General features: G+C 38.0%; 1 protein-coding gene across 1 annotated transcript in view; it reads right to left on the bottom strand.

The window, feature by feature from the left end:
* Positions 1-25,886, bottom strand: part of ADAM33 (ADAM metallopeptidase domain 33) — an 897,076-nt gene that overhangs the window by 335,851 nt on the left and 535,339 nt on the right. Inside the window, exon 9 of the mRNA XM_044064075.1 lies at positions 8,350-8,519. Within this exon, the coding sequence (XP_043920010.1) occupies positions 8,350-8,519 (170 nt within the window). The remainder of the gene's footprint in view (positions 1-8,349; positions 8,520-25,886) is intronic.

The raw sequence follows: 25,886 nt of genomic DNA, 5'->3' as shown, positions 1-25,886 counted from the left end.
GCAAGGAGGAAGTAAGGATAGCTATGAAGAGGATTAAGAATGGAAAGGCTGTTGGTCCAGATGACATACCTGTGGCAGCATGGAGGTGTTTAGGTAAAACGGCAGTGGTGTTTCTAACCAGATTGTTTAATGAAATCTTGGAAGGTGAGGGGATGCCTGAGGAATGGAGAAAAAGTGTTTTGGTACAGATTTTTAAGAATAAGGGTGATGTGCAGAGCTGTAGTAACTAGAGATGGATTAAATTGATCAGTCACAGCATGAATTTATGGGAAAGAGTAGTGGAAGCTAGGTTAAGAAGGGACGTGATGATTAGTGATCAGCAGTATGGTTTCATGCCGGGAACAAGCACTACAGATGTGATGTTTGCCCTGACTGTGTTGATGGAGAAGTACAGAGAAGGTCAGAAGGAGTTGCATTGTGTTTTTGTAGACTTAGAGGAAGCATATGACAGGGTGCCTAGAGAGGAGTTGTGGTATTGTATGAGGAAGTCAGGAGTGTCAGAGAAGTATGTAAGAGTGGTACAGGATATGTACGAGGGTAGTGTGACAGCGGTGAGGTCTGCAGTGGGAGTGATGAATGCATTTAAGGTGGAGGTGGGATTACATCAAGGATCAGCTCTGAGCCCTTTCTTATTTGCAATGGTGATGGACAGGTTGACAGACGAGATCAGATAGGAGTCCCCATGGATTATGATGTTTATAGATGACATTGTGATCTGTAGTGAGAGTAGGGAACAGGTGGAGGAGATCCTGGAGAGATGGAGATATGCTCTAGAGAGAAGAGGAATGAAGGTCAGCAGGACTAAGACATAATATATGTGTGTGAATGAGAGGGAGGATAGAGGAATGGTGAGGATGCAAGGAGTAGAGGTGGCAAAGGTGGATGAGTTTAAATACTTGGGATAAATAGATCAGAGTAATGGTGAGTGTGGAAGAGAGGTGAAGAAGGGAGTACAGGCAGGATAGAGTGGGTGGAGAAGAGTGTCAGGTGTGATTTGTGACAGACGAGTACCAGTAAGAGTGAAACGGAAGATCTACAAGAGGGTAGTGAGTCCAGCTATGTTATATGGGTTGGAAACAGTGGCACTGACAAAAATGCAGGAGTTAGAGCTGGATGTGGCAGAGTTAAAGATGTTAAGATTTGCACTGGGTGTGACAAGGGTGAAGAGGATTAGGAATAAGTATATTAGAGGGTCAGCCCAGATTGGAAGGTTTGGAGACAAAGCCAGAGAGGCAAGATTACGTTGGTTTGAACGTGCTGAGGAGGGATGCTGAGTATATTGGGAAAAAGATGTTAAGGATGAAGCTACCAGGTAACAGGAAAAGAGGAAGGCCTAAGATAAGGTTTATGGATGTGGTGATAGAGGACATGCAAGTCGGTGTGACAGAGCAAGATGCAGAGGACAGGAAGAAATGGAAACAGATGATCCGCTGTGGTGACCCCTAATGGGAACAGCTGAAAGAAGATGATAATTTTAAATATTTCTTTTATGCACTTTGAAAGTTGCTAGAATAACAAGCTTTGCATTAGTGATCATTTTCTGAAGGATACAAAGACAGTAGCTCAAATGCCTGTCATTATTTACTGATTAAAATCAACAACAATTTACCATTAAGCCACTGATTTTACAAAGAGTAGCCCAAAATACTTCTAACTTCTTTACTTACGAATTCTGAACAAAGCCAAAAATAATGGAAGGAAAAAAAGCCATAAAAGGGAAAATTTTAAAGTGTTATTTTATCTATCTATTAAGCAGATAAACCCACTGGACAAAGTATCCCTTTACAGGGTGACCGAGAAGCACTGACTGGTTCAGTGATTTGCTCTACGTCACACAGTAGATAAAGGGTGGTGGAAGAAATCACTCTGTACTTTTGACTACAGGAAGTAGTCTGATAACAGCTGCAAGTCTTAATCCTATATGCCAAGTGACAGACACTTTTAATTTACTTAAAAAGTTAACAGATCAAGTACTGCATCAACATGAATTTTTTAGACAGTACGACCTATGAAACTGTACTGACTGGCATTACTGACTGAATAAAATCCTCATTAATTTGTTAGAAAATGAAACATTTTATATGGGGAAACAAAATCGTATGAGGCAAAATCAGACACATGTTGCAAAATTGGGAACATGTGACAGACGGTTAACTCAGTTAAAATGTCAACACAACAACATGTTTTTGCAGTGGCATGCATTTTCTGAACAATAAGAACTAAGAAGCTATAATGACTAGTACTACTGGCTGACTGTAAATCTCTTCTTTATTAATTTACTGGAAAATCAAATATCGAAGAAAAGAAAAAAAATATGAGGCAAAATCAGATACTGAGAGTAAAACGGTATGCACCACTTATCTAGACCTAGCCAAAGCTTTCAACACAATCCCCCATTCAGGGATCATAGATAAACTTACTGAGTTAGGCATAAACCCATACATCATCAGGTGGATACCAAAATGGCTCACTGACAGGTCACATGTTGTCCGGATAGGTGAATCCACCTCCAAAAAGAAACCTGTTACTAGTGGTGTCTCACAGAGCTCAGTGTTGGGACCCCTCCTGTTTGGTATATACTTCTCTGAAGTGAAGGCCAGTGTTGGGATCTTCTGGCTTACCAAGTTCACTGACAACTGTAAGCTGGGAGCAATCACTGAATTCCTACATGATGGTGACATCCTACAAACAGGCTTAAAAATGACAAACAACTGGTGCCAAGACCATGATCTAAGACTAAATGCTAAAAATTGTGTAACCATACCCTTCAGTAAATCAGATATCTCTGCAAATTACAATATTGATAGCACACCCTAAAAAGGAGACCAGTGGTGAGAGACCTAGGAACACAGATAGTAACCTAAACTTTGACCCCCAGGTAACTACAGTACTGAGGAAATCCTTCTGTGTGGCTCAACTTATAAGTAAAGGCATGGCATGAAGATTAAAGGAAGTCATAGTGCCATTGTACTCAGCCCTCTTTTAATGCCAATAATCAACTACAATGCTCCTTTCCACATGTACCTAACCAGGCACTTACACAAATTGGAGTGGCCCCAGAGGCTTCTCAATAAAAAAAAATTCAAAGCATAAGATGTATGTCTTATGCAGACAACAAAATGCCCTATCCCTTCACTCCATCTCATATTGTTTATTGAGAAGTGACTTATGTCTGACCTACAAGGCATTCTCTGATCCATCCCATATGAAAATGTTACATATTCACAAGAAAAAATATACAAGGGCTACACTTTTCATGGACCTGAATCTTATTTGTGACTGTAACAGAATTTGCTGGAGAGACAGATTTGCATCCCAGAGTCTACCTCATCTATGGCATAAACTTCTCACTTCATAAAAAAGTCCCTCACCCTCTTCAAAAAGAAATTGGATAAATGGATGGGGAACCATAACTTCACTCCTTGGGTACTGCCCATGTTTTTTATGGACAGAGGCAATCTGTAAAATGATTCAGGGCTCCAGCACCCAAAGACCCACTATCCTGATACTACCCCATCCCTTAACTGGGGAATTAAGATACAATACTGTCATAGCCCAGGTATTACTGGGTAGGCTTGTAAAGGCTCTTGTGGTATTAGCTTAGTAATTACATATGAACCTGTAAACCTATAAGATGAATAAAATAATCCTGATACAGAGCTCTAATTCTTTTTGTAAAATTTTCCAAAAGAAGCACCTCTTCCATTCCATGCTATCAAATGTTTTTATAATATCAAAAAGATTACACCCAATTATGAAACCTATTCCTCAAGGCTACTTCAATACCTTTTTGTAAGCTGCCACCCATTAATTTTTGCAGTCCTTCTTTTGACAAATCCTCTTTGATCTCCTTCTATCAACCTTGGAATAAACTGATCCAATGTAGACACCAACATCAATATCTAAATTTTAGTCTCAATGTTAGTCACAAACTCTACTTTCTTCTTAAAATGATGGAAATCAGAACACATCCAAGCTGCTCTAATCAGTTGCCGTTTAAAAAATGTTAAATTTACCAGAGAAGTAGTTTTGAAAAAGAATTTACAAGCAAATGTACACTATTACTAAAGGCAATACAAATAATTCATTGTGTAGGCATGTCCAGATTTGTGATAAATTTAAAAAGTTCCTTTTTGGTATTATAGCAACAGTACCATTGGATGACAGAGGAGGTTCTTGGGAGACAAAATTAGAAATGAGGAAATTGTTATGGCAATTAAAATTGAATACTTCTAATGACAAAGGTTTAAATGAACATATATCTATCACCCCTGTTTTGAAATTTTGAATATTTCTGGTTATTCAAAATTTATTTTTGTTCAAACTGTTTTAATGAAATTTTATATGCAAACACTATTAATGAGTTTTAAACATATTTTGTATTTATTAGTATATGGTAATTTGTTTACTGAAGTTTTATTTTATACAATATAAGTGCCAAAGTGTTTTAATTTTTTTAAAGAACTGTGCCTTTTACATAATTGATTGAGTTTCAGTCACGAGATTTATGTTAAACTATCTAATTAATGCTTATGGTACTTTTGAAACAGTTGTGATGAAGTCCTAATAATGGAAGATGAAAGCCCTTAACTGTTCTTTTTAATATTATTAAACTAAAATAAAATTAGTTACAAAGAGCTTTCTTCCTTGGTGGTTGCTTAGGAATTTTTCTTGTTATAACTTCACTCCATTTGAAATTTCCATGAGTTCTACAGATTTGGGTCCCTGGTGGAAGTTTCGGCACTACATGAGCTCAGAGTTGATGTTTTTGAACTCTAAGATTGCATCAATATGAATAGTAAGTACTTCAGCGAGAATGATTTTCCTGATTGTCCACTTTAAGCTAAAGTTTATATAGCCAGTTTGTAATAATAAGCAATTAATTGTCTTTATGCTGAATAGTTAATTGCTATCCTTGAACCTTCCAATTCAAATCTTTAATTTGAATCTGGAGAGAGTTGATTAGGTTCAATTGATAGATGAGTCATGATTTCAGGCCCCTTATTTTTTCCTCTACCCCATCCAGGGCTATCCTTAGGTAAGCAAGAGCCTAGTCAAAAAGGCTGCATGGGGCATCTCCTCCCTCAGCTGCCCACCTCATGCTAGCTGCCTCATATTAACCAGCTTATCCTTTCTTCCTATTTCTCATAGTTTGTCTTACTCTTCATTTTTTTCTTGCAGTTATTTATTCATTCAACATGTTTTGTCAAGGCAAGTCAGAAATCTGATAACTATGGAGGAAACAACTGCATTAAGAGATGAAACAGTGGTAAGCCATGAGAGTTCTAGATGCCCTGAGGTGCCTTTTAGAGTTTTTTTAAACAACCTTTTCATGCAGTGACGGCCTGAATGAAAGCCAGGATTGAGTAAAGAAATTCAATCTTACTCTTCAACTTTGCTTTTTTCCTGCATCCTTTCAACACACCCTAACTGAGTAAGACTACATTACTATAAATAGATTACGCTGGGGATCTGGGGTCTGCTAGGTATCCAGAAGCCATGGGGCTATAGATGTTCTGAGGTGCATTTTAGAGCTTTATTCAAACCTTTAAATCCAATGACAGGCTGAACAAAAATCAAGCGTATAGAAAATAAATTCAATCTCCCTTTTTTTAAGGAAGAAATAAATTTAATGCAAGTTTTAATGCTCAAAGCTGATCAAACAACAGTTCATAATAAACTAGGAAGATAAATGCTTCTGAGGATACATATACCATACCTGAAGATAATACCTGCCCCCTTCCTACCTCAAAGTAGGTAGCCATTTTCTATGTATCTTCTCTGGTGTTAAATTGGGGTGACAATTAAGGGACAAATGACCACAGTCATATATTTTAAGCTGCTGCTGCCTTATGTATATACAGTATTCCTCCTCACCCCTACTTCCAAAAAACAGACACTTTCTGTGTACCCTACTGATGTCAGACTGGGATAAAACTTAAAAAAAGCAAAGTGAACATGGTAAATTTGCTGTCAGACATATATAAACAGCATGTTTCTTTAGTATCCCCCAAAAGATAGCCACTTCCATTTGCATTAGATGTCTGACTGTGAGGAAAATTAAAAAAATAATAATGATTACAATAATGTTGCTAACTTGTAACTTCTAGACAGTAGAGAGCTCATATACAAGCTATAGTGATCCTTTGTGCACCACTCTGAATGTTAAAGAAATAATGACCAAGTTTTTCCCAACCCAAAATAAGATATAATGACTGCTGAATTGTGGGAGGAATGTTAAAGAAATAAAGACATCATCCCAAGCCCCACACATAAGTACAGTGACCTTCTGTATGCACCTATGAGCAGGACTGGTATTATACTAGGTAGAGTTCAGGGCAGAGGTGACTACTAAGCCCATGTCAAAATCTACTTATACAACCTTGGTGTGGGGTGGCCAGCAGTACCTAGAAGTTCTGAAGATCTCAGTATTCTCTATTGTTTTATCCTTTTTTTCTAGGTATGACTGTTAAAGTGAACAAGTGAAAAGAGGGTAAGTTATGTTCATCCAGACACTCCCCTACCAAGCAGTGACAGCCACATCTTTATAAAATTGATGTCTGATTTGATAAATGAGCATGGCCGTGTAATGCATTTCATTTTTGTTCCAAGCAAAACAGTTACCATACATTAAAATATTGCACATTGTTTAACATAATGATATTACACCTGCAAAGGCAAAATAATAAGCAAACAGCTGCAGGCAGCTAGTCATTTTCCTCCAAAGAAGACAGCCATAGCAATCATACCCACACTGTCTGAGCATATCAGATGTCCAGTTAAGTAGTCCATCTTTCCTCTCACAAGTGTACACTAGTCCTATAAAGTCAGATCATGACTGTTTAAACTGAGCAAATGACAAGAGGGTCAATTACTTTTATCCAGTCACCATGACCCCCCAGACCCAGCAGTTATAGCCGTGACGTCTGATAGCTATGTAATATTATTTCACCTCAAAAGTCCACACAAACACATATTAAAATATTCCAATGTAAGCTGCTCCACACAAATCACAAAGCCATAACTCTTGCCAAAATATCTGGTTGATAAATAATAATGACAGTTATTTCACTGTGCCATTCCTCTCACCTCAACTGTTGAAACAAATCAAGTATTGCCAAAAAATATCTGGTCGATCACTGCCAGCATCTTTGTAAAATGATAGTAAAACTTATCTTACTGAGTCGTTCCTCTCATCTCAGCTGCAAATTGTCCCTGATTTTGTCTCAAAGTTTTGACCTCTGTTGCAGAAAATGTTTTTTTTTATTTTATGGTAAATTATTGACCATTACTATCAGCTAGTAAAGCCAGGCATTACAGATTCAAAAACTCCTTCAGGTGGTTTTACTCTTATATTTGAATGTTGGAAGGTTTGTACTCCATGACTTTGAAATGTTCAAGTTTAATGTGACTTGACTTGGATGCCAAGTCAACTGAACCACTGCCCCATTGGAGTGCCTGATCTTTTGCAGGAGCATTTGTTTCAACAAGGCAGATCAGTTATTTCAAGAGCAAAGAAACATTTCTCAAAATAAATAAATAAATAAATAGGAAAAGTGTGCCGCTATAAGCATGGTATGGAAAATGAAAAAAAAATGATTACAATAATGTTTTCAATTTGTTACTCCTAGACAGTACAGTTTTCCTATTCAAGCTATAGTGAATTGACCTATGTGTAAGACAAGCCCTGACCCCATCTTATGTTTTAGCCATTCTCTTCTGCATCTCATTATCAGAGAGGATCTCATTAGAGGATGACTATGGAAATGTATCCATTTGGGCTTCCATCTTCTTACACATACACACACACACACACACACACACACACACACACACACACACACACACACACACACACACACACACAGAAAATGTCTACTACAACATAAAAAAATACATAAACACTGTCCAACTTGTAAGGGACTGTAAGAGTTATGGAAAAAAGCCTTTATGTTATCTTCAAGCCATGCCCCACAATCTTACAAATTGCCTTTAGATATACGCGTGAGTTTGAATATGCATCCTTTAAAGGGTTGGCATCTTTGTAACAGCTAATTTACTGCCTTGAGACAATGTGTACTGGGATAGGCCCTATGTTTCTCACCCTTAAGCTGGACTAATCACATTATTGGCGCATGAATTCATAAATGTATACATGATTCTACAGAAAAAAGCATATGGTCACATGACAATATCCCATCATTTACGTAAATGTTGACACAACATACAAACATTATCAGTGACACCTACTTATTTCGATAATATTACTGAAAACATATATTGTTATGAAACATAACAGGAGAAGTTCTAGTGAAGGTTTTCTTTTTCCAGTGAGAAACTACTTTTTACCTGACAAGCTGGACATTGTCATGATGTTTTTGAGGAAGAAGGACTTCCTTTCTCCATTTCAGAAAGTTAATCAGAGTTTCAGAGGAAGACTCTGTAACTTTTGCTTCATTTTCACCGGACCAAATTACAGTTCCCACAAGGAAGATGTGAATATTTATCTGGCTATATATCTGAAAGGCAATATAAAACAAATTACAAAACAAGAAAGCTGACTTAGGTATGAAAATATCATTAAAATGTCTGTTTAAGCTTTCAAGAATAATTTACATGTTAATTTTTGCATTTATTGGCACGGGAGTCAAAGGAAAGTAAATATGCTTTAAATGCGTGCAATACAAGTTAACTAATTTAAAAAGTCATTACGTATAATACTCACTGTATACTCAGGTCAGTTACGGTCTATTGGTCCATCCATTTTTATACCAGTTTTAGTTAATTCAGAGATGCTGAGCTCCATGACCATATCACAGCAAATAATAAATGCTGGGAGGAACTAGCCTCAAATTAGATGCCAGTCCACTGCAAGGCTCACATACTCATGTTTACAACTAGAACCAATTTAGCATTGCCTGTCAACCTACCAGCATGTCTTTGGAATATGGAAAGAAACCAGAGACCTTGATGAAAGCTGTCCAGAAAAAGTGTGCCTACATTGAAAAAATGTGCCTTAAGCTATTAATTCTGAAACAGTTGAAAACATGATACAACAGAGGACTTGGGTCATGAAACAGGTAGACGTAAGGCTATATTTGCTAGCCTACTGGATTTCTGCACTGGTGACTTTGGTTTAGAAATGCTCAGGTTGTTGGAAATCTGGCTATGAATGAGTATCCAATGGTATATTGCTGTGCTGTGGTAATGACTGGAATAAGAGCCAGAATATGAAAGGCTGCTAGAAGTGATGTAGGCTCTCCATGTGTATTCATGCTGTATGTTTATGAGTGTATGTGCATGTAAGCCTGTTCGGCAGTGAAGGATGGCAATATTAGTTACTAAATTCTTTTGACTGAGGACTGTGCAAGAGGGAAGCCAATCTCTAAAGGTCATTGAGAGATTCTATGCTTATTCCTCGTTACCTGGCTTTTGAAAGCAAATTTTCAGAAGCATCCTCAAATTAATCATTATGCCCATATTGAAGGACAATCATAAGGGCTTCTAACCATAATATATATGGAAGTAGCAAAGTTATAATAGACATGTGCATCAGCCTTCCACATGCATGTGTGGGAGTATATGTCTCAAATCAAAGTTCCTCATGTATTATGACACATTCACTGAAAAAGAAAAACATGACACAAGTATTTTATTTCTCCACTATCTCTTGGCATCTTCACCCTATTTTGGGAATCAGCTATAGTTCTGTATCTTCCAAAATCACAAGCCAGTAGAGTTACCACTTTTCTTTTTTCTTAGGATAGTTCTGATCTGGGTAACTGTGTCCTGCAAGAAAATCCACAACATGGATCATTGCATGATATTCTGGGGGGAAATATTTTAAACTTCACCGAAGATATTGCAGAGATGTGTGATACTCTATCTGACACACCTAAAAATTATATGTATAAAGTAATAGAAAGAACTAAATTTCAATCTTACTGAGACAACAGTTAAGTAATAAAGTGAAAACAAACTTTTGAATTTGGCTTTGTGAATGCTTTGTGCTGCAAAATCTACTGCTTCTATAAGAAATGCCCCATTCTAGGCATCTAAAAAAGTAGCAACCATATATGCCAACTGCATTTCCAAATGCATTCCAGTCTATGTTTTTCCCACTTTCTCCTAACATCTTGAGTTTGATGCCTCTCAGCAACATTTGGAGCTTCTGAAAGGCTAAGGAATTTATGTAAGGGCTGCATGGGCACCACAGTGGTGATAGAAAGATGAGAGCAGCAGTAATGCTTTCAAACATCATTTACAGAAAAATATATAATAGCAGATTTACTGTGGCAGTGTTCATAGGCCCAAATGTACTATGCCTGTGTTTTATAAATTCAGAGTTACCAGGGCTGTGTTTATAGGCCCAGATTACTGTAGCTATGTTTGTAGGCCCAGACTTACTATAGCTGTGTTTGTAGGCCCACACTTTCTGTAGCTGTATTTATAGGCCCAAATCTACTGTGGCCATATTTATATGTACACATTTACTATTGCCACATTTATAGGCCCAGACAGTGCAGTTGTGTATATATAGGTACAGACTTACTAAGTCTGTATTTTATAGACTAAGAGTTGTCATGGCTATGTTTGTAGGCTCAGACTTATTGTAGTTATGTCTGCAGGCATAGAAGTTTTGTGGCTGTATTTACAGGCCCAGATCTACTGTGGCCATATTTATAAGTACATACTTATTATGACTGCATTGCTAGGTCCAAACTTAGTGTGGCTATGTTTACATGTGCATACTTACTGTGGTTCTGCTTATATGTGTAGACTTACTGTGTCTGGGTTTATAGACTGAGACTTACCATGGTTGTGTTCTACAGGCCCGTACTTACTGTAGCTGTGTTTATAGGCCCAGACGTGCTGTGGCTGTGTTTACAGGACCAAACTTAGTGTGGCTATATTTATAGGCTAATACTGTGGCTGTGTTTATAGGTGCAGACATACTTTAGCTGTGTTTATAGGTCTATAAAACAACTTCAACATAGGATTACATCCTTGTCTGCTCTATAAGGCCTTTGTAATTGTGGCACCAGTCAGGGATTCACTAGCTATCTCAAAAGTAAAACATTTAGGATAAATCTGTTGTCCTCCCCATTTTACCTTAAAATTATTTCTTCGGGATATCTGTAAGGATTTCTGCTTGGCATTCTTTTCTTCTCTTCCATTTTATTAAACTGTTTATTGACAAGCTCCAGATTAGCTGTACAGATTTGAAAGAGTCATCTCCAGCCATGAAAGAAACAGAAACAGTTTCTTCATAGAGATACCATAGAGTGAATACCACTGCAACATACTGGCAAAGTTGATCTGGCTATCAGAATAAGCTTGTGCCCCTCTCTTGACCTCCATAGTTAAATTCATAATAATCACTTTATGTTATTTTCTCACACATTCTTTAGATTATTGTCCTGTTTTATAGGTTCATAGGTTCATAAGACATTAGTAGGTTAACATCCCAAGAGCCTTTACAAGCCTAGCCATATTTAACCCAGGTTGCCTAATTTTCAATATCTAGGTGAATGAAGTTCACAGAGGTATAAGCCTTTGCTATGGTATCTAATACGAACTGCCTCTATTCATTTGGGATATGGATGCCACCCCAGGAGTAAATTTATGATTACCCATCCATTGATCTAGGTTGTGCTTGAAGAAGGTCAGGGAAGAGCTTTTCTGCACATGAATGGGAAGGTTGTTCCAGAGAAGGGGTAGTCTCAGAGAGATGTATCTATCTCTTCAACATGATTTATTTATGTCAGTGACTAGGTTAAGATCTCTGGAATGATCAGGGCCGGATTGGAGACTGCTCGACACTCTAGACACGGATCGCCCCTTAGTATTCTATAGAAAACAGAATACACTGATATAGATTTTAATCTTTCTAGGTAGCCACATAGGACTTGTTTTTTATACCCAGTATCTTCCTGGTAAGTAACATCAGGGGTCACTCCAGCTGTTGCAGATGTCTGGTGAGGTACATGCAAAAGGGTACATTGTACTCAATTATTAGTCTGATGAGGGCCGAATACAATAAAATTATAATGTCCTTTGATCTGCATGCCATGCCTTTACTTAACAAATTGTGCCATATGTGGACATATGGTGGTCAAAATTCAGATTACTATCAACCTGTGAACCAAGATCACGGACCACTAGGTCTATTCTTAGGGGTGTGCTGCCTATATTGTAATTAGCTGAAGTATTTGCTTTCCCAAAGGGAATAATTATACATTTTTTGCATTTAGTTTTAATCCATAATTCTAGCACCAATCATTTGTCTGCATTAATCCTTTCTGCAGTATATCAATATCATTCAGGGATTCAATGATTGCTGCCAATTCATAGCCAACTGCAAATGTGGTTAGCCAAAGACAGTCTACATTTGACTTTACTTTTGAGAAATAAATACCAAACGTGAGAGGGTGTTGTACAGAGGCATGTGGTACACCGCACATGACTGACCTCTTGCTAGAGGTGAATTCACCCACTTTGACAGTATGGGCACTGTTAGTGAGCCAACTGGGTACCTATCTGGTAACATAGGGGTTTATGCCCCATTGAGAGAGTTTCTCTATAATACTTGAGTGAGAAATTGTGTCAAATGCCTTGGCCAGGTGAAGGTAGGCAGTATGCACAGTCTTTCCCTCATCCATTGCCTCGGAGACTTTCTTGAAGTAGTAAACCAGATTTAACAGACATGATTTACCCTTACTGAATGTGAACTGGGTTGGATCCACAGTCTGGAGATTATCTATGTCTTTGTTGATAAGGTCCATGATGATTTTTTCTATGGCCTTACAGATGAGGCTAGTCAGGCTTATGGGTCTATAATTCCCTAGGTCGGTTGATGGTCCTCCTTCTACAGAGGGATGACTGTTGCTGTCCTCCATTCTGCCAGAATATAGCCTGTCTAGAGGCTGTGGTTAAATAGGAATCCAGGTGGGTCTGCTAGGTTATGTTTTAAGTTATTTAAAAGGAAACCTGGGATGTTGTCAGGACCCATTAATGCCATGATTTTATCTTTAAGAGAGCACAGAGATTTCCAAAAATAAAATCCAACCAAACGGGCAGTAAAGGTCAGGTATATAAAAAAAGTTCAAAAAATGAATAAAATAAAAATATATACCAAGGACCAAGAACAGATGTGTAAAAACTGGTTTAACTTTCATGCCCAACAACAAGCACTTCATCAGACAAAGAACACATCAGAATAAGGCAAATATATACCGCAATCAATAAACCAATTTAGTAAAACAGTTTATGTTCTTTCAATAAAGGTTTTAAAGGCACATAGCCATTCAGCTCAGGAAATCTATGTGCCTGCAAGACAGTAATCCATCTTGTCTTAGCCTTTTCAATCATGTTACATATATTCCCCCCTCTGCTGTTCTTAACAATGCACTGTAGTACTAGAAAACTAAAAGAATGCTCATTAAAATCTAAAATGTGCCTAAACAGAGCACTAGTAGCATCTTTATTCCTAATATAACCTATGTGCTCGAGTAACCATTCCGTCAATGATCTACTAGTCTTGTCTACATAAAAATAGGAACATTGATTACAGACAGCCAAGTATACAACACATGGGATTAAACATAAAGCCATTAGCTGGATGAACAAACATTTTAAACCTAGAGATATATAAACAGGCTGTACATCCTTGAAAGGCATAAGTTCCCTTTCTATCTGGTACTTAAACAAATTTCTTATTCTTACCATAACACAGTTGTCTCTTAAGTGACAACCCATTTTTAAAACAAAACTTCAGTGCTTGCCCTACAATCTCAAGGACTTTATCATAAGACATAAGAACTGGCCAGTTCTTAAGTATCACATCACATATCCTACTAATATCACTAGAAAATGTTAAAACAGGTCTAACATGTGTATCATGTACCATTTCCTTCCTAGAGGATGACTCAGGAAACTTCTTAGATAAGTAAGGTCTTGCTGATTTTTTCCTAGCTCCTGCTATCACTCTACTTATTGTCTTCAAGTCACCATTAGAATAGCCAAGATCAAATAACTCATGTTTTAATGTATCAAATGCTTGATAAAAGCAAATGTTTGTTCATCCAACTACTGGCTTTATGTTTAATCCCACATTTTATGCTGATTGTTCGACTAAATGTCTTATACACTTGGCTGTCTATAATCAATGTTCCTGTTTTTATGTAGGCAAAAAGTACAGTTGTGTACACTTACCATAAATGTAGATGCTCGAGTGTATTCACTGTTGCAGTCATTACAGTTGGGTAATCTGCTGGCAGGTTGCCCTCAGTTGGCCTGATTAACAAACTCTTGGGTCCTGCAATCGGTTGATGTCCCATTTTCCATGACGTCAGGTCGTCAGGGGTATAAAACCTGCAGCCGACACCATTACATCAGTTTTTCTTGCCTCAGATGTCAGGTGCCCCCAAATGGGGAGCAAAAATATATAAATAATTTTAAACACAAAAACATATACCTCCAAACAAAAGCAAATACACCAAAAAGACTTTTAGGTGTAAGAAAATAAAGGAAAGGCATAGTAAGAGAAAAAACAGGGGGCTGGAGGGAGGGTAACCAGGATTGCAACAGTGAATACATTCGAACATCTACATTTATGGTAAGTGTACACAACTGTACTATGTTCTTCATATTTTACTGTTGCAGTCATTACATTTGGGTAGATTCCCAAAGCTAAGGTTGGGCGGATGGATTTATACAGAATTAGGACCGGCTATAAGGCCCTGCAAAACAGCAGTGGCAAAGCCAGCTCTGGATTTAGAGAACATTGGTAAGTGATAGTGCTTGGTGAAAGTATGAACTGAACTCCAGGTAGCAGCTTCTAGAATATCCCTGGTAGGAACAACTCTGAGAAAGGCTGTAGAAGTAGATGCAGCCCTGGTGGAATGGGATCTGATCCCCTGGGGGATAGGTTTTCCATGGTGCTTATAGCAGAAATGAATGCAATGGCTTATCCATTTGGAAATGGTTTGCTTTGAAATAGCCTTTTCCTCTGCCCCTGAAGCAAATGCTACCAGCAGTTGTTCAGATTTTCTTCGAGAATTAGTCCTGTCCAAGTAAAATCTTAGTTGTCTGTGTACATCCAATGAATGCAGAATCCGCTCCCCTTTGTTCTGTGGATTGGGAAAGAAAGTTGGCAAACGAATGGACTGATTAAGAGCCACACTGGATACTACCTTGGGCATGGAGGATGGGTTGGTCCTGAGTGACACCCTGTCTGCATGAAAGATGATGAAAGGCTCCACTGCCATAAGGGCCTGTAATTCAGAAATCCTTCTAGCCGAAGTGATTGCTAAAATGAAGGCTGTTTTCCAGGAAAGGAATTTTAAGTCTGCAGTATCAGCTGGCTCATAAGGAGGTAGAGTGAGTTTTTCCAGTACAAAGTTAAGGTCCCAGGCAGGGGTTGGAGCTCTCCTGGGTGGCCTTAAGTTTTTGGCCCCTCTGAGATACTGCTTTAACAGAGGATGAGAGAAGGGGGGGAGGGTTCTGTGTTGTAATGAGCTGAAATGGCTGAGGCATGGATTTTTATGGAAGAAAAAGATAGGCCCTTGTGAAGCATCTCAGTTAAGTATTGCAAAATCTGAGGTAAATTGGGCACTGCTGTGGCCATCCCTTGAGATTGATTCCAGGCATTTCCATTTGTCAGCATACGATTTTCTGGTACTAGGTCTTCTCGCCTCCAAAATGACATCCATCATAGGTTTGCTGAGGGATACTAAGGGAGAATTTAAGTGATTAGCCAAGCTGCAAGATTCAATGTTTGGAGCTGAGGGTGCAGAATTTGGTTGTTCTGCTGAGACAGTAAGGAAGGTGTCTGAGGCAGGTGCCATAGAGAAAGTTGTGACAGACTGCGTAGGAGTGGGTACCAGTGTTGGCGAGGCTAGTCTGGAGCAAGCAAAATCATCTTTGGTTTGTCCTGTTTGACTTTTAGTAGAACTTTGGAAAGCAAAGGCAGAGGGGGAAAAGCATAGACTGATAGGTTTTCCCAGCTGAAGGACAGAGCATCCACTTTCCAGGCTTTTTTGTGAGGAGTTCTTGTGCAAAATTTGTCCAACTGGTAGTTCTGGGGTGAGGCAAAGAGATCTATGTCTGGGCTCCCTCATTTGCGTGTCAACATGTTGAAAATCCATGGTTCCAGTTTCCATTCCTGTGTGTCCATGAGATTTCTGCTTAGATCGTCTGCCAAAATATTCAGCTTTCCTGGCAGGAATTGGGCTTGTAGTTGTACTTGATAGCTCAAGGCCATGTTCCACAATGCCATGGCTTGTCTGCAGAGGGGGTAGGAATCTGTACCCCCCGCTTGTATATGTACCACATAGCTGTGGTGTTGTCCATCTTTACCATTAGTTGCCCTGGATGAAGGTAGTCCTTGAAGGCTGTCAGTGCTTTCTGTACAGCTAGCATTTCTTTGTGATTGATATGAAGGTGCATTTGATTCGAGCTCCATTTGCCCTGAATGCACTTCCCTGCCAGATGAGCCCCCCCATGCATAGTCTGATGTGTCTGTAGTTAGGGTTTGGGTGGCAGGGGTTGGTGTGAATGGCAGTCCTTTGTTTTGGTGGCAGGCCTCTGCCCACCAAAGGAACTCTAGTTGCATGCAAGGTATAAGTTTCCTCATATGCAGTCTTGCATATGAAATTAGAAGAATGCAGGAGGCCATGAACCCCAAGGCTTGCAGTATTTGTCTTGCTGATAGCAGGGTTTTTGTGGCCACCTGTTTGAAGTAAGTCACCAACTGAATTTGCTTTTCTGGTGTAAGGTAAGCCACCTGAGCAGTTGTATTCAAGCTTGCACCCAGGAATGTTATTTTTTGAGAGGGTACTAGTTGTGATTTATTTTCATTTATGGTGTACCATAGACAAGTTAGAACCCTTTTTTGCAAACGCCAGATGTTTTAGAAGAATGGCCTTGTTTTCTGCCTGAATTAGACAATCGTCAAGGTATGGATATATTTGAATATTTCTTTGCCTGCAAAATGCAATTACTGAACCAGGCACTTTGTAAAGACCCTGGGTGCAGTAGATAAGCCAAAGGGCAGTGCAGAGAACTGATAATGCAAAAAGCCTGCTTTGAAGCGGAGGTATCTTCTGCAAGATTCCCTGATTGGGATATGCAGGTATGCCTCTTTTAGATCTAGAGCTGCCAACCAGGCATCTTTGCCTAGCAGAGGAAGTAACTGGTGAAGAGTCAGCATCTTGAATTTTGGAATGTCCAGGAAAGTGTTTAGAGTAGACAAGTCCAGAATTGGACGGCATGATTTGTCTTTTCTGGGTACCAGGAAAAGTCTTGAATAGAAACCTTGTCCCTTTTCCCCTTCTGGTACTAGTTGAATAGCCCCCATATTTAAGAGGGAAAGTACTTGTTTCTGAGCCTCTGCCCACTGATTTGGGGGCAGGTCTGGCCATCCGCTTGGAGTTGGCAACATGTGGAAATGAAACCTGTATCCCTGGGACACTATATTTAAAACCCATTTGTCCTGGGTTATACGTTGCCAGTTTTTTGCATGAAGTGCCAGTTTTCCCCCCAAAGGGGCGGCTAAAAGGTAAGTGCTTGGTAATTCTAAAGGAAAGTCATTGAGACTGTTTACCATAGGAAGGTGTCTAGTTGCTTCCAGATTTGGAAGAGGAAGCACCCCATTGCTTAGTTCTGAAAGTCCCCTGGGACTGAAACTTGGTGCTTTTGGCATGTCTGGGTCTGGATTAAGTGGCTCTGGAAGGAACTGGAAAGGACCAGTTCTTAGTAGGTCAGTGCCTACTAAATCTTGGAGGTTGTACTTGTAAGAAATCTTTCACAGTCAGCATAGATTTAGCCTTATCTTCCATCTTTTTTAGAACTTCTTCAGCCTTATTGCCAAACAGATGGTCCTGCTGCAAAGGAGCATCCAACAATTTTGCTTTAACATGATCAGGCAGAGATTGCTCCTTAAGCCAAGCATGCCTTCTAAGCATAGACCCAATAACAGCAGCCCTGCAAGAGGCCTCCAAAGAATCAAAACCACATTGCAAAGTATATTTTCCAGCTTGTTCAGCTGAATGCAATAAATCCTGTAAATCTTTATTTTCCACACAGTCAAAAATCAACATAATTTTCTGTTTAAGCAGTCCCATGATATGCTGCTGATATTTTAGCATATGGAATTGACAGTTTAAAGCCCTGATTGCCAAGGTTGCAGAAGTATAAACCTTCTTACCCCATCTATCCAGCACCCTGGAATCTCTATCAGAAGTGGTAGGATTTTTAGCAGTAGAAGCTTTAATGCCCTTGGGGCCTTGAGAAATGGTTTCAGGATCCGCAACAAGATTTTTGAAAAGGAATTTGTGGGAGTCAGTAACCCTGTAGTATCTGTCTGGCTTACAAGGAACCGGAGGCAGAGAATCAAGAGCCATACTAGATTCTGAAAACACATCATCAACAATGTCAAGTACAGGAGCTATAGCCTAAGGCCAATGCTGAGGAAAAAGAAAATCCCTAAGCCTCTTTTTGGATTCAGAGAAATCCTGACTTTCCCAGTGGAAGTGTTCCCTTAAGGTATGTAAAGTTTCCCCAAAAGAAAAATCCTCAGGGAGAGAAGCAGAAGGAATGGAATCCTCTGCATCAGAGTCCTCATAAGTAGGTATAGACAAATCATGTTCATTAGAAGAGTCAGAAGAAATAGAATCTTGTTCAGAAGATTCATAGTCAGGTTCAGCCCTAGGCCTCTTTGAAGGTGGAGGTTGGCTACCCCTGATTAGAATAATTAAATCTTCAGCCATTTTGCTAATTTGTTTTTTAGGCATAGGGGCCTGCGCATGTGGCCTAGGCGTCAGCTTTTTAGACATAGATTGAGACTTTGGCCTTAATATTGAAGATGGCGTCGGTTTAATATACAAATCTGTAGGCCTGAATACACCCTCAGAAGACGGTGCCTGCACAGCGGCTCCGGACCCATCCAAGGTGGAGACATCCACGGGTTCCATAATTGAAGCATCTCGCAGCATACTGGACTCCGAATGGGTCTCAGTAGAGGCCTGCGAATCAGAAGTAGCGGGTATCAGGGGCTGCAAAAGTGCCTCACTGAGTACCGGCGAACTGGCGACTGGCTTAGGAGAAGCGTCATCGGCAGTTTTGGACCTCAACGGCCTGTCTTTTCTTTTTCTTTGCGTTTTTTAGGTATTCCGGTAGTCGGATTGCTAACCGATGTCATTTCTGGATAATTAAACCATGATCCAAAATAGTTAGAAGCAAAAATGTACCGATGATGGATAGTGCGCTGATTAAATAAAGCACAGAACTGACAGCAAGATACGTCGTGATCAGGGCCTAGGCAAGGAATACAGTAAAAGTGAAAATCCTTATGAGGTATTTGCTTCCCACAAGTAATGCAATTATTAACTTTTACTGACATCGGTAAGGAGCAAGAAAAAGTTTCCCGAACGGGGTACTTAGCTTTTTAGTTGAAGACTTCAGTTCTGAAACTCGAAAATGAAAATTTCAGGAGTTGGCCGACCGGTACTTGCGAACTGCTTCTGCTTCAGGCACCGTGCGGCAAGAAAGACTGATGTAATGGCGTCGGCTGCATGTTTTATACCCCTGACGACCTGACGTCATGGAAGAAGGAAGCAGGACCCAAGACTTTGTTAATCAGGCCGACTGAGGGCAACCTGCCAGCAGATTACCCAAATGTAATGACTGCAACAGTGAAACACGAAGAACATCTAGTAGGTCATTGAGGGAATGGCTACTTGAGCACATAGGTTATATTAGGAATAAAGATGTTACTAGTGCTCTGTTTAGGCACATTTTAGATTTTAATGATCATTCTTTTAGTTTTCTAGTACTACAGTGCATTGTTCAGAAGAGCAGAGGGGGGATATATGTGACATGATTGAAAAGGCTGAGACAAGGTGGATTACTATCTTGCAGGCATGTAGATTTCCTGGGCTGAATGGCTATGTGCCTTTAAAACCTTTATTGAAAGAACGTAAACTGTTTCGCTAAGTTGGTTTATTGATTGTGCTATACATTTTCCTTATTCTGATGTGTTCTTTGTCTGATGAAGTGCTTGTTGTTGGGCACGAAAGTGCTTACCTTTTATTAAACCAGTTTTTATAAAGCTGTGTTTGGTCCATGGTATATATTTTTATTTTATTCATTTTTTAGAGCAAGGCGATTATCTGCTCTCTTGAGATAACATGCTGAAGAATGATGGTATATATACTTTCATGGGCGACTGGTAGGGATGGGGGGGGGAGTGAAGCTTGATCCAAATCCATCAGCTAGCAGATTGCCTATTTCCTCCACTTGAGTACGGGTGGTGCCATCCACAACTGGCTCTGCACATAGCTGGGCATTTTCCTTAAGATTTCTGACATAATTAAAGAATGCTTTGTGATTTTCATGGGGTATGGAAGCTATTTTTGCTTTTGAGGACTTGACCAGATCTCTGATTTGCTTGTTTAGACTATTGAAGGATTTCTTCTTCTGTTGAACCTGTCCTCACTTGTTTTTGACCATTAGTTTCTTTCTTTTTTTGTATAATCTTTTTATACTAGGGGATCTACCATCGTGTCTTTTTTCCCAGCAAGACCTGGGTTTAATCCGGTCTGGTACTGCTGATTATAATAAGAACTATGTAGCTGGTCTTCATATCTGTACTGCAGTTACAATGCCTTCTCAAATGTGCAACAATGCCTTCTAAGTTGTAGGCCCCAAACTCTAAAAGATTTCTTCAGTTTCACATTCATAACACTATCTAACTATTCTTCAACACCACAAATCCCTAACAGTAAAACTGGAGTAAAGTTTCAAGCATAGATGTGAAGGAAAACATCTTGAAGCAATAATATGAAGTCCATGAAAATCAAATAACATTGTGTGCCTTAGAGTCCTACTTTAATATTGCATATTATTTTACTTTTAGACATTTGTGATACAGGTGCTAAAAGTTGAATCCAAACCTCAAATATTGAAAACAACCACAGAGAAAAATAAATAGATAAAATCACAATCTTAGGCTAAAAACATCACTGATATGTTTTACTGGAATCAGTAAGTTCTTTCATCTGCTTTTGCAGACTTATTCAGAGTAAATGTAACAAAAGACTAACACCCCTGAACATGAAGCAGTAGACCACAGTTTTAACAAATTTAAGAATCAACTATGCCTGGAATTTAAATTTACCTGTTTAAACTGTCCAGTGTAGTTGAATCTGTGTTAGAATTAAAAGCTTCACTGAGGATATCATTAATATTTTTGAGCAGATATATACTAATATATATGATAGGCAAAATTATATGTCCTCACATAGAACTAATAAACGATTTTTATAAACAATTAACTTTCCAAAAATAGAAGAGAATATTCAAAGTGATTTGATTAAACCGATATCTGAAGAAGAAGTAGTATATACAATTCAACATATGAAATCACATAAGTCACCAGGTCCTGATGGTTTGACAGTGGAATTCTATAAAGTGTTTGCTGACATCTTCGGTAAAATACTCTCACATGTATTTAATTATATAATTAGGAATAAAATTAGTGATCCTCATCTTAACGCTTCAAAAACTATTTTCATACATAAAGTTAATTCGGATCCCCAAAACCCTGATAATTATAGACCAATATTATTAATAAATGTAGACATGAAAATGTTAACCTCTATTATAGCATCTAGATTAAAAAAAATCATGATTCATATAATATCTAAGGAACAGGCTGGATTTATGGCAGCTAGACAAACTAGTGATAATACACTTACACTTCATACTATGATAGCTCATGCTAAACTAAATAATCTTAATATTTATGCCCTTATAATTGATGCACAGAAGGCCTTTGATAGGGTTGATATAAACTTTTTGTTTGATCTTTACCATATTTTAATATATCCCAAGAGTTTGTTCAAATGTTACAAATATTATATAGTAATCCTTATACCACACTGTACATTAATAGAAGTTTCTCTAAAAGAATACAGATTAAAAATGGAACACGTCAGGGCTGCCCTTTGTCCCCTTTACTATTTAATTTTTATCTTGAACCTATATTCTTATATATCAAGCAGAATCTATATCATAATGCCCCAATAATTTATGGAACCAAAATATTAATGGCAGCGTTTGCTGATGATCTCAACATTTATTGTACATCCCCAATTTCAGATACTGAAAAGTTATTAAAGGCTGTAAACGACTTTTCAGAAATCTCTAACTATAAAATTAATTTGAAAAAAAAACAATATTTTCCCTTTAAGAACTCCTAAACCTTTTTCGTTATTGCCTTTGGTGGGACAGGTAACATTTAAAGAAAATATTAAATACTTGGGTATTGGTTTCTCTACAGAAAATAAAGACTTCTACATTAATAACATTAAAACAGTTTGGGATCAAATAATATCTGACTTTGGGAGGTGGAAAAATTTACGATTACCAGTATTAGCAAAAGTTTCAATTATTAAAATGAATGTATTACCCCAATTACTATATATTTTTAGGTCTGCTCAAGTAATAATCCCGAAGACATTTTTTAAACAAATTCATAAAGAATTGGCTAAATTCATTTGGGAGCCAAAAAAAACAGGATATCTTATGATAAATTAATGACCCCAAAAAATAGAGGAGGACTGGAGCTACCCAATTTTGAAATGTACTATCTAATTGTGAACTCTAATAGGATTCTAAGAATTGCTAATTACGATATAACTAGAACCAAGTGAACACCAACTTGGGTGGTCCTGAATTATAAGTATATCCTAAAGCTGAATATTAATCCTAAAGCAATACCCTTTCTAGGAAAAGATACTTGGAAATTGTATGGGATTATGGAACACATTAAAACATATATATTATCTTTACAAAACTTATTTCAATCATTAGATCTGGCTCAATATATGATGGTCTTTCAACCCTTTCACAGGAATCCTAACTTGAGATTGAATAATCAGTTAATTGATCTCAAAAAGTTCTCATTAATAGTTAATTTAACTTTGATTGACATATATAAATATCTTAAATTTTCAGCTAATCAAATAAGACAAGAATTTAATTTACCTAAAAACTATCTTGTTATTTTGAGACAAATTAGAGAACTTTCTATAAGTTACTTTAAAATTTTCAAACCTGAAGATGAGATTATAATTAAAAGCTCGGATTTTTGGCAAGCTCTCCAACAAGATATTAAATTTATAACAACAACAAATAAATTAATTAAAGAATTTAAATTTCATGATAAAGTTTTGCTGTCGAAATATTGGGAAGAGAAAATCCCATTGACAGACAAAAGTCATATGTTAAAATCAATTGACTGGACTATAAAATCTATTTCCTTTCAAAAATTGATATATACCCAGATGATGATATGGAATAATGCATATTATACACGTCTTACCCTGCATAAATTTAACTCTAAAAACTCTCCAACTTGTCCATATTGTAAAAACCAACCGGCTGATCTTCTTCATATGTTCTGGAGCTGCAAATGCATATATAAACTTTGGAATTCCCTTAAGATACAACTTCAGAAGATGGGTTACCAAAGTACAACGTTGTCATGGAAATTCATGATTTTGCATATTCCTCCGAAAGAACTCCCTAGATCACAAAGTATTATATGTATTAATATCTTTTTATTAATGAAGCTTTATATAGCTACTAATTGGTTAGACCCATCTAAAACATCATGGGATAACTTTAGAGTTTTGGCAATAAGGCATATATTAGCTCACAAATTACTTTTGAATCAGCATAATAAAAATATTAATAACCCAAAAATTTGGGAACAAGTATTTAATATTATACTAGCATAATACTTCTAATTTGAATGTATTAAGAATTATCTATACACTTGAAGAGAACTTTGTAACCAAACTGTTTATTACTTGAAGTGATCTTAACTATTCTTATGTTTTTCTTGTATAAGTTAGTGTTTCACATGGAAGCATTCATGTAAATATTGTATATATGTTTTGGTGTTATTGTTAGTGATATTAGTTAGTAGTTCTTTCTAAATTTTGTTTTTGTTCTTAATTGTGTATGGAAAATAATGAAACAATAAAGATTTATTATTGAAAAAAAAAGAATTAAAAGCTTCAGATGACTAAAACTGCACTTAATGTGGGTCAGCAGTTCCTCATGTCTATTGTAAATACTCTGTGGGGTCCACCAGAAAAACAAAATCTGTCTTAGGACACTGTAGCCAAAGGAAAATACCTGTGTCTGTTTATAGCCAAATGGGGGTGCAAAAATGAAATCCCGTGTTATAGTTAATGCACTTCGCAGCAAATATTCATGCTATGGCTCTTTATTGTGACAGACTGTACTTGGGGTCTTCTTGCTCATGTTCTTAAAACTTTCTAAAGAGCTCCTGGATCTGTCACTGCAATCATCCTCCCTGATAGCCTCCCCAGTCTCACATCCTTCCCTTGCACCCCTCTTAGTAAGCACCCTGTTTGCATGTATCTTACTTCTCTTTGCATGTAGCTTACTTCTCAAATTTCTCTCTACCACCCACACTCCCCTTTTCTCTAATTGTCTCTACCACCCCCACCCCCTTTCCTCCTCTCCTGTTTACTCACTGGCTGTACCCCTACTCCCCTATACTTCATAATTGACTTATATCCTCTTCTATCTCTTCCCTGAACTTTAACAAAAATAGCCTCCTTCTCCATTGCTGTGTCTTTACTAGCCCCTTATCCACATTTCAACTCAATAAATAAATGGTCTGCACTGCTAGATTTTTATATAATTCATGACTACTGTTATGTTTAATGTAAATATGACTTGACTGCTTATGTCTAATGTAAATATGTTGTATACCTCACTTGACTACTTAGTGTATCTTTGTTTTCCTAAATAACTTTATAGAGTATAATTCTTTTACTTTTTGTGAACTATTGTATTCATTGTGGAGCTTTTCTTCCTGGGCCTCTGCTGAAAAAGTGCTTCTGCCCAGTTGGACTAACCCGGTCAACAAATGCCAAATAAATAAATAATAATAAATAATAACAAAGGAGGGTTAGGGAGTGGTTTAGAGCCATCCTTTCAAAAAAAAGCAAGGGTGCTGCATCTTGAAAGCAAAAGCTGTCCAGGGGCTACATAACATCATCACAGCTTTCCTAAACAGTGAGCAGTGGAAATTTGATGATTTTCCAAGAAACCTGACAAGATTTGGTGGTAGTAAGGCATGCTTAAATTGTGAAACAAATATTAGTCCAATCAAAGCTTGAAGTTAATTAGGTAGCTGTGGCTGTAATCATCAAAGAAGAAAGGAACCAAGAGATCAAACTATCAGGAAATGGAGCCAGAAGGGACTGACCAATGGGAGCCAGAACTGCCTTGGTCAATCACCTGTTAACTGTGATGTGCTGTGGACCAATCAAGTATAAGATGCACAGCTGAATGGGCTGTTTGGAGAGTTAGCTGGAAAACAAGAGTGGTGCGCACTGCTTGAGGATCAGTGCTACACCTATCCAAAACCCATAAATCAGTGGAGAACAGTGAAAGCTAGATCCTTCTAAGGGGAATAGTCTAGTTCATTCCTCTCTTTTAGGATGACCATTGAAACCACTTTCAGCAAATGTTGGAATAAGGATTTTTTTGCAGGAGCAAGCCCCACTATACCTCCCTCCACCCCCAAATTCATAAATGCCTACTCTGAGATGACCCCCAGATTCATAAATGCCTACTCTGAGATGACACAACAGTGGAGAAAAATGAATACCTCATTGTTCCATAAAGTGGTTTCAGTGAGCTGTCTTCAAATTAATGCTGTTCACTGACACACTACCCAGCTGAATGACACGTTCCCTGACCTGATCCAGTTGGGTTGTGTTTAGACAACGCTGGATGAAATTCAGAAAGTTAAATCAAATTATTAGTGAGGAAAGATG

This window comes from Protopterus annectens, chromosome 2.part2 (assembly GCF_019279795.1).
Source record: "Protopterus annectens isolate FY-2018-M chromosome 2.part2, PAN1.0, whole genome shotgun sequence".
Classification (NCBI taxonomy): Eukaryota; Metazoa; Chordata; order Ceratodontiformes; family Protopteridae; genus Protopterus; species Protopterus annectens.
Note: the sequence above shows the minus strand (reverse complement) of the source record. Positions and strands in the feature narration are given on the sequence as shown.